Raw genomic sequence first — 12128 nt, 5'->3', positions numbered from 1 at the left:
TGGAAACAACACATTATCACTTCTTTGATTACTAGCATTCATGATTAAGGGAAATGCCATTAATCCCACACATTTTAAATCAATAATATGCCTCTTTTTCATCAGCACCACCAAGATTTGTGAAGAAGCTCAGTGACATTTCTACCGTCGTTGGTGAAGAAGTCCAGCTGCAGACCACTATTGAAGGCGCTGAGCCAATTTCAGTGGTGTGGTTCAAAGATAAGGGGGAAATTGTTAGAGAAAGTGACAACATATGGATTTCTTATTCAGAAAATACTGCAACCCTACATTTTTCAAGAGCAGAAATAGCCAATGCTGGAAAGTACACCTGTCAGATCAAAAATGATGCTGGAATGCAAGAGTGCTTCGCTACACTGTCCGTTCTCGGTCAGTACAAATAGGATTGTTACGATGAACACATGGTGTACACTTACCAGTGTCCACATTTTCTTTCGTTTTTCTATTTGATTTTAAAATTTGGATGCAATTTTATCTTGTTTTAGAACCTGCAGCAATTGTGGAAAAACCAGAATCCATAAAAGTTACCACAGGAGACACCTGTACATTGGAATGCATAGTCACTGGCACACCTGAACTCAGTACTAAGTGGTTTAAGGATGGAAAAGAACTGACAAGTGACAGCAAATACAAAATAAGCTTCTTCAACAAAGTATCTGGTCTTAAGATTATCAACGTAGCCCCCAGGGACAGTGGGGTATACAGCTTTGAGGTGCAAAACCCTGTTGGCAAAGACAGCTGCACAGCCTCAGTTCAAGTGTCAGGTTGGTTGGTTAGGCTTTTGTTGCAGTGTTATTATAATGTAGTTCCTGATTGACATATATATGTAGGGGAAGATCCATCTTCTATAGCATTACATGGTCTGACATCCTCTGAATCAGTAAAATCAGAGGTAACATACCTAGAGTTAGAAGACCAAGTTCAAAAGTTATATCCCTTTCTCATTGAGAAATTTCACAATTTGGAATTATAGGAGTGAAACTGAATTCCTGAAAAAGGATAAAGTGGTCTTCTAATATCACTTACACTTGAATCATTCACCATATAATGAGTCACAGCAAAGAGGACCAACATCCCTAATAAGTCAACTAGCACATCCTGCCCACTGATCCTCAAGGCTTTTAATCGTGTAACCCTATAGGGAATTCTTTTTTTTTATACCCTTGCAAAAGAGCCAAAGAGATCTAGGTCTATCCAATCAAAAAGACAGTAAATCTCTTCTCAAATCATTTTATAACCGATGTCCCTTGTTTGTTTAACTTTTATCACATTTAGACCGAACTATTCCTCCTTCGTTCACAAGAAAATTGAAAGAAACGAATGGTCTATCTGGTTCTTCAGTTGTAATGGAGTGCAAAGTCTATGGATCGCCTCCAATCTCTGTCTCGTGGTTCCATGAGGGAAATGAGATCAGCAGTGGAAGGAAATACCAGACCACCCTGACAGATAACACGTGCACTTTAACTGTGAACATGCTGGAAGAATCAGATGCTGGTGACTACACCTGTGTAGCTACGAATGTGGCTGGTTCTGATGAATGCAGTGCTCCTTTGACTGTGAGAGGTGTGTTAAGAATGCAGTAAAAACAGAACTGCATTTCATAATTTATAAGCATTTGGTCATCGCCAATCAAAATACTAAATTTTTCTGCTGTGTGCTTTTTTTGTTTAGAACCACCATCTTTTGTTCAGAAACCTGATGCCATGGATGTTTTGACTGGAGCCAATGTAACTTTCACGAGCATCATAAAGGGAACACCTCCTTTCAGTGTCAGCTGGTTCAAGGGCAGCAGTGAACTAGTGCCAGGGGACAGATGCAATGTGTCTTTGGAAGACTCAGTTGCTGAACTGGAGCTGTTTGATGTGGACACCTCACAAAGTGGAGAATACACCTGCATAGTCACTAATGAAGCTGGCAAAGCTTCTTGCACAACACGTCTCCATGTCAAAGGTTTGTCTGATGCCCCGCACCTTCACGGTGAACATACATGACTTAATAGATGAGCCTACATCTGTATGTATGTGTGTTTGATTTCGCATCTCCAATTTGTTTATAGCCCCAGCTAAATTTGTGAAGAGGCTCAATGATTACAGCATAGAGAAAGGAAAAGCCCTGATCCTGGAAGGCACGTACACTGGAACTCCAGCCATTTCAGTTACATGGAAGAAAAATGGCATAAATATCACTCCGTCTCAGAGGTGTAATATAACCACAACGGAAAAATCCTCAATCCTGGAAATCCCAAGTACCGCAGTGGAGGACTCGGGGCAATACAACTGCTACATTGAAAATGCTTCGGGAAAAGACTCCTGTTCAGCACAAATACAGATCCTAGGTTTGTTATGACTGTACATTCCTACCTTTATATATAGATAAGCATGCTGGCCTGTCTCCTTCATGACTCATTATCTCTCTTGCCTGCAGAACCACCGTATTTTGTCAAGCAGTTAGAGCCTGTTAAGGTGACTGTTGGAGATTCTGCCTCATTACAATGCCAACTTGCTGGAACCCCTGAAATTGTGGTGTCCTGGTACAAAGGAGATACGAAGCTGAGACCCACTGCCACCTACAAGATGCATTTCAGGAACAATGTTGCTACACTGGTTTTCAACCAGGTTGGCAGTCATGACAGCGGAGAATATATCTGCAGAGCTGAAAACAGTGTGGGAGAAGTCTCTTCATCAACTTTCCTTACTGTTCAAGGTGACTGAAATATTTCAGAAGTGAATGAATTTGTATTTCTTTTAAACTAGGTTTAAAATATCTCATGAGAGCATTCTTTTTAGGAAATTCTTTCCAAATGCAAAATTTTCTGCTTATATAATTCCACCTATAATTAATGGCCTTCCCAGAGAGATAAGATGACTAAATCTTCAGTTGGAAGGATCATGTAGTCCTTTGGCTCTATAATTAAATCTTTAAGAAACATGAGGGACCATATTTTTAAAATCCCACCCTCTGAGTGTGTCATTCAAAATGCTAGAAGGCAGTCTTGAAAAGTAGGAGGACCTGCTGCATACCTGGAGATGTACCTAAGCCGGTCAAGTTCCCTATTGGCTTTGCACCTACTGTGCATTAGGCTGGCCTCAAGAGTGACACACTTTTGCTCCAAAAGTTTGCATGTTGTCCTTTGGGTCCAAGTTTATAGAAATGTTAACACCTCCTGATGCATTTGTAGAAATGGAGAAACGGCATTATCTATCTAACAATATTTGTGATAACATTCAGTAAAATGTTCAGAAGTGTTTAATACTTTAATTCTGTTCTTACAGAGCAAAAACTTCCACCATCGTTTTCTCGACAATTGCGAGATGTTCAAGAAACAGTTGGGCTGCCGGTTGTTTTTGAATGTGCCGTAACTGGATCAGAGCCTCTCTCCGTGTCTTGGTATAAGGATGGCAAGCCATTGAAAGATGGCCCAAATGTACAAACATCCTTTTTAGATAAGGTAGCCACCCTCAACATTTTTAAAACAGACCGGAGCCTCGCAGGCCAGTATTCCTGCACAGCTACAAATCCTATAGGGTCTGCCTCTTCTAGTGCCAGACTCATTCTCACAGGTTTGTGGATTCTTAAACCTCTTTCTATTTCTGTAATGAAAAGTTTTATAATCAAGTACGAAATTAGGGCAAAAACATCATGATTTCTGTAAACTGGGCTGGTCCGGACAGGGAGCCTGAAACCTTGTCTTTCTGCTCTCCTCAGAGGGGAAGAACCCACCCTTCTTTGACATCCACATTGCCCCTGTGGATGCTGTGGTGGGAGACAGTGCGGACTTTGAGTGCCACGTGACTGGGACACAGCCGATAAAGGTCAGCTGGGCCAAGGACAACCGAGAGATACGAAGTGGTGGCAACTACCAGATTAGTTACCTGGAAAACACTGCCCACCTGACAATTCTGAAAGTAGACAAGGGAGATTCTGGACAGTACACCTGCCATGCTGTGAATGAGGTGGGAAAGGACTCCTGTACAGCTCAGCTTAATATAAAAGGTATGGTTTATTTTGCATGTGGTCCAACAAAACGTCATCATCATACATTCTATGCTAAGTGTGCAGCTTTTAGGACAAATGTAATTAAGGACACATTTTTAAACAAATGGCATAAGATGATTAAAAGGATATAGGTTTCTCTAGAGAACAAGTGATCTCTTTAAATCTGTATTTCTCTAAAATTTTACATATTCTGCATAATCCTAACACCAACCTCCCTTTTATATTTTTACATCTATCTGGTTCTGTTAATGGCCATTTGTTATCCTTATTTTCTATCCCTTAAATTAGCTAACAATTTAGAATAAGCTTTGGGAGGAGGTTAAAATGTTTAGGAACACACACTGATATTGTCTATTTAGTTGGTCAGCATTGAATTTTAATGAAAAAAGATGATTTCTTTTCTTTTGAAAAACCTCATGGTAATAACTACGTCTGGATTCGACTTCATATGTGCTTTCAATTTCTTACAGAGCGGCTAACCCCACCAAGTTTCACTAAAAAGCTCTCAGAGACAGTAGAAGAAACAGAAGGGAATTCTTTCAAACTTGAGGGCCGTGTGGCTGGTTCCCAGCCTATCACTGCAGCTTGGTACAAGAATAATGTAGAGATACATCCAACTTCTAACTGTGAAATCACATTCAAGAACAACATACTGCTGTTGCAAGTCAAGAAGGCGGGCATGGGCGATGCTGGTTTGTACACGTGCAAAGTGTCGAATGATGCAGGCTCTGCTCTGTGTACATCTTCCGTTGTCATCAAAGGTTAGTTATCTGCACAGCCCCCAGACTGTTGTCTTTTTCTTCACTGCCTATGAGATAGTCGTGTGCATGCCTCCCACATGTGCTTTTCTTCTTCAACTCTGTCTACCAAGTCAGTTGTAATGAATATAAATATATATTATTTAATTGACTTACCAAAATTCCAGATGTTAACTTAAAATATATATTGTTTGTAATTTAATTGCTTGGCTGACCTAAGAAGAGGTCATATAGTAGCTGGACTAAAAATCTTACCTAGTAAATCCCATCCTAAAATTCTCTCATGCAGTAAGAAGTCTAAGTCTACTTTGAATTTCATGCATAAATGACATATAAATTTTTATGAAGCACATTTATTTTGACATATTCTTATATTTTTATCATTGAATACTGCATTAGCTTTTCTTATTATAAGTTATGTCACATTCTGGAGCATTCTCTTTTCTAAACATATTTCTAAAGGATTATTGTTTGACATATATTGCCGAAAGCTTTTAGCCTGTAAATGAACATTAATCCCAGATAAAAGAGTAAATTTGCTTACAAAGAAAAAATAGATGAGTGGAATAATATTACTGCATCTCATTCTGGAAGACATATTTAATTACATAGTCATAGCTTGAGGCAAAGATAGACTATATTGTTTAAGGGTATCATCTCGATCTGATCCTCTGCCCGTAATGGATTCACCCAGATGATTATGGTACAGATTCATCAAAACCATTTTACAAATTAACCTCCTAAAAGCAGTTTGGAATTGACTAACGACTCTGGTGATGTAATTGGCCACATAATGGTTCACAGATAATAGGTTAATATCACTAATAGGTTAATATAATTGAGTTGTTTGGTGTGTGTTTTGAGTTGTCTTAAAATTCAAATTTTATCACTCATTTAATAGGATTTACGTTTGTTTAGTTTTAAAACATCATTAGTAAAATATGTAATTGACAGTGGCTTATATTCATGACTTACATTCCTGATGCTTTTGCCATTAAGTAGATAAGACTTTATATAGAATTCTGAAGGTATTTATCTATACAGTTTTTTAAAAAAAGAGTAGACACCAGAAGTTTTAATCTTTGCAGTTGTGAATTTTGCCTTATTCATATATGTAGGTCTCAGAACCACTGAATAAAATCATTGCATAATGCTGAGTTCTACATGGACTTCATATCATGTTACGTATTTTCTTCATTGGTTTTCATTTGCTTCAACTCCTAAATCCTTTGGACAAAGTTTGGATTTTCTGCATTTAATAGCTAAAGATGAACATCAGAGAAAATCACATATTAAGAGGCGGGGCTCATGGATTACTCAATGTTGGCTTTCTTTCCCAGAGGGTAGCAAGAATTACTAGCTTTAGCTGGTTTGGCTCAGTGGATAGAGTGTTGGCCTATGGACTGAAGGGTCCCAGGTTCAATTCTGGTCAAGGGTATGTACCTCTGTTGCAGGCTCAATCTCTAGCCCCCGTTGGGGCACGTGCAGGAGACAACCAATCGATGTGTGTCTCTCACGTCAATGTTTCTCTCTCCGTCTGTCCCCAGCCTTCCACTCCCTCAAAAAAAAATCAGTGGAAAAATATCCTCAGGTGAGGATTAACAAAATATAAATAAAATAAAGTAAATAAAATAAAGTAATTACTGATCTAGATTAAAAGAATTCCTCAATAAGCCCTAGGATTTTAGAGTTCAGTGAAAATGCAGCTGTACCCAGGTTGGAGAGAATCAATCGTGTATACAGCAGTTATGGTAACCACCAGTGCAATGTTTGCAGGGCTTAATCGGGTCACAAGTGCTTGGGTGATTTATGGCCTGCTTTATGGTATCTGTTCTTTGCTTGTTTTGAAATCTTTATTTTTTTTTTTTTATTCAACAAATGTAACTACTGACTTCAAAGAGAAATCAATCAGGAACGTGATTCAGTTCTACCGCAGCAACCAGTGCTACCTGTTAGAGGCAGAACTTGTTGCTTGTCTGAAATTAATACTTGTTTGCCTTTATGTCCCTTTTGTGGTCCTTTTTATTTTATGTTTAAAATGCCTTTTTAATTCCAGAGCCTAAGAAGCCACCTGTGTTTGATCAGCACCTTAGTCCCATAACAGTGAGCGAAGGAGAATTGGTGCAGCTCAGCTGCCACGTGCAGGGTTCGGAGCCAATCAGGATCCAGTGGCTGAAGGCTGGCAAGGAAGTCAAGTCTTCAGACAGATGCAGCTTCAGCTTTGCTGGTGGGACTGCTGTGCTGGAACTCAAGGATGTGGCCAAAGCAGATGCGGGCGATTATGTATGTAAAGCTTCCAACGTGGCTGGCAGTGACACTTCCAAATCAAAAGTGACCATTAAAGGTACAGATGCCTCAAAAGTATTATTCAGATTAAACCAACAGCTACTTACATTTATTTGCTTTTTGCAATTTAAGTAAGAACGTAATTAGATTTTTAGAAACATCAGTTATTGTTCATTTGCAATGTATAGCCCCCTTATTATAATTGAAGTATTAGATAATTTAATGGAAACTAATTTCAATAAAATCTGTCTGAAATTACCCCAAGTTCAACATCATATTTCTTGAACCTCTTTTCACCGCATAAGAAGGTAAAATTAAGTAAAGTTCCAAAAGGATAATGATGTGACATGAGGTACCCTGGTGTCATAGCCCTGGCAGAAATCTGTATAATAAAGCCAAGTCTAGAAATATAAGATTTGATACTACTAATATGATTGTAGTTCAGCCTGTATGCCACAGCTACAACTAGTTATAAATGTATATGGAATTGCTTTATCTTCTGTTATCATCTCATATATAGAGTCCTAGAATACATAATGTTTTTGACTCTGCCAAACTCCTAAAACTTATTTTACAAAGACAATTATTCCTTACAGTCTTAAGGTAATCGTGATAACAAAACATGTAAATGTGTTTTTTAGACAAACCAACCGCCGTCCCCACAGCTAAGAAGGCAGCAGTAGACGGGAAACTCTTCTTCGTATCAGAGCCTCAGAGTATCAGAGTGGTGGAAAGTAAGTACTTCCTGAAAAATACAGCTTCATTTACTCTGTACATTTTACTCCTGATTTAATTTTGGAAAAACTGATTTTGGAAAATTAAGTTTTTTATTTGTCTTCATTACTCCTTAGAAACCACTGCAACATTCATTGCAAAAGTTGGCGGCGATCCAATCCCTAATGTGAAATGGACAAAAGGGAAATGGAGACAGCTGAACCCAGGAGGTCGTGTTTCCATCCTGCAGAAAGGCGACGAGGCCAAGCTGGAGATCAGAGACACCACAAAAACCGATTCTGGCCTGTACCGATGTGTCGCATCTAATAAACATGGCGAAATTGAAAGTAATGTCAACCTGCAGGTGGACGAAAGGAAGAAACAAGAGAAAATTGAAGGAGATCTTAGAGCAATGCTGAAAAAGTAAGTTTAATTTTAAAAGATATAATTTTCCACTCACAAAAGAGATCTCTCAAGAGGCATGGACTATCCCAGTGATGGCGAACCTTTTGAGCTCGGCGTGTCAGCATTTTGAAAAACCCTAACTTAACTCTGGTGCCGTGTCACATACAGAAATTTTTTGATATTTGCAACCATAGTAAAACAAAGACTTATATTTTTGATATCTATTTTATATATTTAAAAGCCATTTAACAAAGAAAAATCAACCAAAAAAATGAGTTTGCCTGTCACCTCTGACACGCGTGTCATAGGTTCGCCATCACTGGACTATCTCCTCCAAGATTCAGACTGTGAAAGAACATAAGCACACAGACATTTTAACAGAAAAAGATAAGAAAATACACAATAATTGGGCGGAAGTTAGTGGTTCATTAAGATTGATTTCTGAATAATCATGAGAAAGTTTTGAGAAAGAGGTAAATTTTTATTAAAATTTTAAACAAAGGAAATGGCCTATATAGAAACGTGTTTATGTGACTAGATATGAAATTTTTGTTTCTATGTATGATATCTCATGCTCTGAATTATTTTCTAGATCAACTATTTTAAACATTGTTTATAATTACCAACAATTTCAACACAATTTAAGTTTCAACATAATTATTGGATTATTAAATTAATCAACATTTAATTTCCATACATCTTTTCCATGACATATATTTATCCCTTATTAATGCTTTCTATTGCTGTTATTATTTTTCCTTGTAATTCTTTCATTAGGCTCTAACGTTTACAAAGATGTTTTCCCTATTTTTTTCTTATTAAAAACTCTGATCAAATTTATGGCCCTAACCAGTTTGGCTCAGAGGATAGAGCGTTGGCCTGCGAACTGAAGGGTCCCAGGTTCGATTCCGGTCAAGGGCATGTACCTTGGTTGCGGGCACATCTCCAGTAGGGGGTGTGCAGGAGGCAGCTGATCGGTGTTTCTCTTTCATCGATGTTTCTAACTCTCTATCCCTCTCCCTTCCTCTCTGTAAAAAATCAATAAAATATATTTTTTTAAAGTTATGTATTTTATAACAATGATCCAATCTTAATCCACTCCATCTCCACACTCACATTTTTATTATTTCACAGTTAGCATGATATTAATATTTCTTAAATAAAGGACATAGAATTGTTCCTTTGTGAGAAAAAAAATCTTGTAAAGGCATTTATAAACTTGGAATGATGATAGACCATTCAAAATAAGTAGAAGACAGGTGATTTATGTTTATTTCTTATTTTACTTAGGGCTCCCACCTTAAAGAGGGGCTCTGGGGAAGAAGAAGAAATTGATATCATGGAACTTCTCAAAAATGTTGATCCTAAAGAATATGAAAAATATGCCCGCATGTACGGCATCACTGACTTCCGCGGTCTTCTTCAAGCATTTGAACTGCTAAAGCAAAGTCAAGAAGAAGAGACACATAGATTGGTATGATCTTTTGCAGAGAGCATCATCTTTAGAAATTCACATTTGAATCCTCTAGCATATGCCCTTTGGATTTCCAGAATCCTATAGTTGTATAAGATGGTTGAATAGAACCTAAGCAGCATTAAGAATGGAAGCTAATAAGTGAAATAAGCTAGTCGGAGAAAGATAAATATCACATGATCTCACTCATATGTGAGATATAATGATCAACATAATTTGATGAACAAGAATATATCCAGAGACAAATGGTGGGCGGGGCGGGGTGGGGGGTTAGAGAGCAACCAAAGGACTTATAAGCATGCATATTAGCATAACCAATGGACACAGATTATGCGGCGGTGGGGGCTTGCCCGGGCTGGGAATGGGGGAGGGGGGGTCAAGAAGACATATGTAAAAGGAGAGATATGTAAAATTTTAGACAATAAAAAAAAGACAGTATAAGGAGGAAATGCCATTGCTGAGACCTACCAGGAATGAGCTATATCTGGAATAAATGACTTCGCTTTCCATAAAAAAATTAATAATTTCTGAAGATCTACAGAAAGAATGGTAGCTAAGGTTAATCATGTATCCTCTAATTCAGATTTTATTTCATATGAAATAACTATCCCTTTTTTTTCTTCTCAGGAAATTGAGGAAATAGAGAAGTCAGAGAAAGAAGAAAAGGAATTTGAAGAACTTGTATCATTTATTCAGCAAAGGCTGTCACAGACAGAGGTAAAATTAAGGATGCTGATAATGAAGTGAACATATTATTATCGGGAATTATAAGGGAAGGATTATAATGCATTTGAATTCTTTATTCTCCTAGCCTGTCACTCTGATCAAGGATATTGAAAATCAGACAGTTTTGAAAGATAATGATGCTGTGTTTGAAATCGACATTAAGATTAATTACCCAGAAATCAAGCTTTCATGGTACAAAGGGACTGTAAAACTGGAGCCCAGTGATAAATTTGAAATAAGCATCGATGGTGATCGACATACACTTAGAGTCAAAAACTGTCAACTTAAAGATCAGGGAAATTATAGATTGGTGTGTGGCCCACACATTGCTAGTGCTAAACTGACAGTAATTGGTAAGTAAAGAGTTAAAAAAAAAAAAACCCTGAGAGACTGACTGTTGAGCATATCTGCCTGTGATATTAAACACAATGTGTGCTGTGTCATACCAACAGAGCCTGCGTGGGAACGGCACCTGCAGGATGTCACTTTGAAGGAAGGCCAGACTTGCACCATGACGTGCCAGTTTTCTGTGCCAAATGTAAAATCCCAATGGTTCAGAAATGGCAGAATCCTGAAACCCCAAGGTCGACATAAGACAGAAGTGGAACACAAAGTCCATAAACTGACCATTGCAGATGTGCGCGCAGAAGACCAGGGCCAGTACACCTGCAAACACGGAGACCTGGAAACTTCAGCAGAGCTCCGGATTGAAGGTGGGTGAAACTGCTGGAGTTGGCGCAGCCTCAGCCAATGGCCAAAGGTGTGCAGGACCCTTACAGCCTCACCATCAGGCATATCCCAGAGTGCTGGTGTGTCCTCATTCCCAACACACACACTTAAAGCATTCACTCACATCTCAAAGTGCATACAAAATCGAAAGGGAGAGATTCACATAAGTAGCAATTCCTTTGCATAGCTCTTTTTGACTAGAAGCAAATTTCCGTCTAAACTAAGGTGTGACTTTCTAATGGTTATTTCTGTTAAATTCCATAATTCTGTTAAATTTAATGAATCTTTACAATTTTGTAATTCTCACATCTATGATTCTGATGCCCCCCCAAAAAAATCTTGGAAAGGACCCGATTTCATGGCTGTATATCTAAAAGATCTTGGCTAGGAGTTTATATTTGGTTTATAAGAATTAATTTGACTCCCTCTGTATGAAATTTCATAGATAGAATTAACAGATATTTTAAGAACTTACAGGAACTATATTATACTTTTTTTACATTGATTCTATATGAATACATTTAAGTATTGGGATATTATTGCTTTGTTTTTTGGTTTCTGATGGAAAGAAGTGCATTATCTTCTTGTTTTATATTTTCAATATTTTTCTGCTATTTTCCATTTGAGTAAAAAGATGGAGACTTTAAATATCTGAGGGGAAAGCACAGTGAGAGAAACTTCTTCCTACACATTCTAACTGTGATTCTCTTTGTACTTAAACAGCTGAGCCAATTCAGTTTACAAAGCGCATCCAGAACATCGTGGTGAGCGAGCATCAGTCCGCCACCTTCGAGTGCGAAGTGTCCTTTGACGATGCCATTGTAACCTGGTACAAAGGACCCACAGAACTGATTGAGAGCCAGAAATACAACTTTAGGAATGACGGTCGCTGCCACTATATGACCATCCACAACGTGACCCCAGATGACGAAGGTAATTTGATTGACAGTGTCCCCATGAATATATAATGTAAAGCTTGTCTGTTTTGTGTAGTTCTACCCTCCTTTTTTTTTTTTTTTTTT

At 38.1% G+C, this 12128-nt stretch overlaps 1 protein-coding gene across 1 annotated transcript in view; it reads left to right on the top strand.

Annotated features, from left to right (window-relative positions):
• Positions 1-12128, top strand: part of TTN (titin) — a 282573-nt gene that overhangs the window by 100825 nt on the left and 169620 nt on the right. Inside the window, exons 88-104 of the mRNA XM_014546416.1 lie at positions 106-387; positions 504-782; positions 1294-1581; positions 1690-1968; positions 2075-2353; positions 2443-2721; positions 3291-3578; positions 3724-4011; positions 4485-4775; positions 6829-7116; positions 7700-7792; positions 7910-8195; positions 9468-9651; positions 10279-10368; positions 10463-10730; positions 10830-11090; positions 11830-12039. Coding sequence (XP_014401902.1) covers positions 106-387; positions 504-782; positions 1294-1581; positions 1690-1968; positions 2075-2353; positions 2443-2721; positions 3291-3578; positions 3724-4011; positions 4485-4775; positions 6829-7116; positions 7700-7792; positions 7910-8195; positions 9468-9651; positions 10279-10368; positions 10463-10730; positions 10830-11090; positions 11830-12039 — 4233 coding nt within the window. The remainder of the gene's footprint in view (positions 1-105; positions 388-503; positions 783-1293; positions 1582-1689; positions 1969-2074; positions 2354-2442; positions 2722-3290; positions 3579-3723; positions 4012-4484; positions 4776-6828; positions 7117-7699; positions 7793-7909; positions 8196-9467; positions 9652-10278; positions 10369-10462; positions 10731-10829; positions 11091-11829; positions 12040-12128) is intronic.

The sequence above is a fragment of the Myotis brandtii genome, unplaced genomic scaffold, assembly GCF_000412655.1.
Source record: "Myotis brandtii unplaced genomic scaffold, ASM41265v1 scaffold112, whole genome shotgun sequence".
NCBI classification, from domain to species: domain Eukaryota; kingdom Metazoa; phylum Chordata; class Mammalia; order Chiroptera; family Vespertilionidae; genus Myotis; species Myotis brandtii.
Note: the sequence above shows the minus strand (reverse complement) of the source record. Positions and strands in the feature narration are given on the sequence as shown.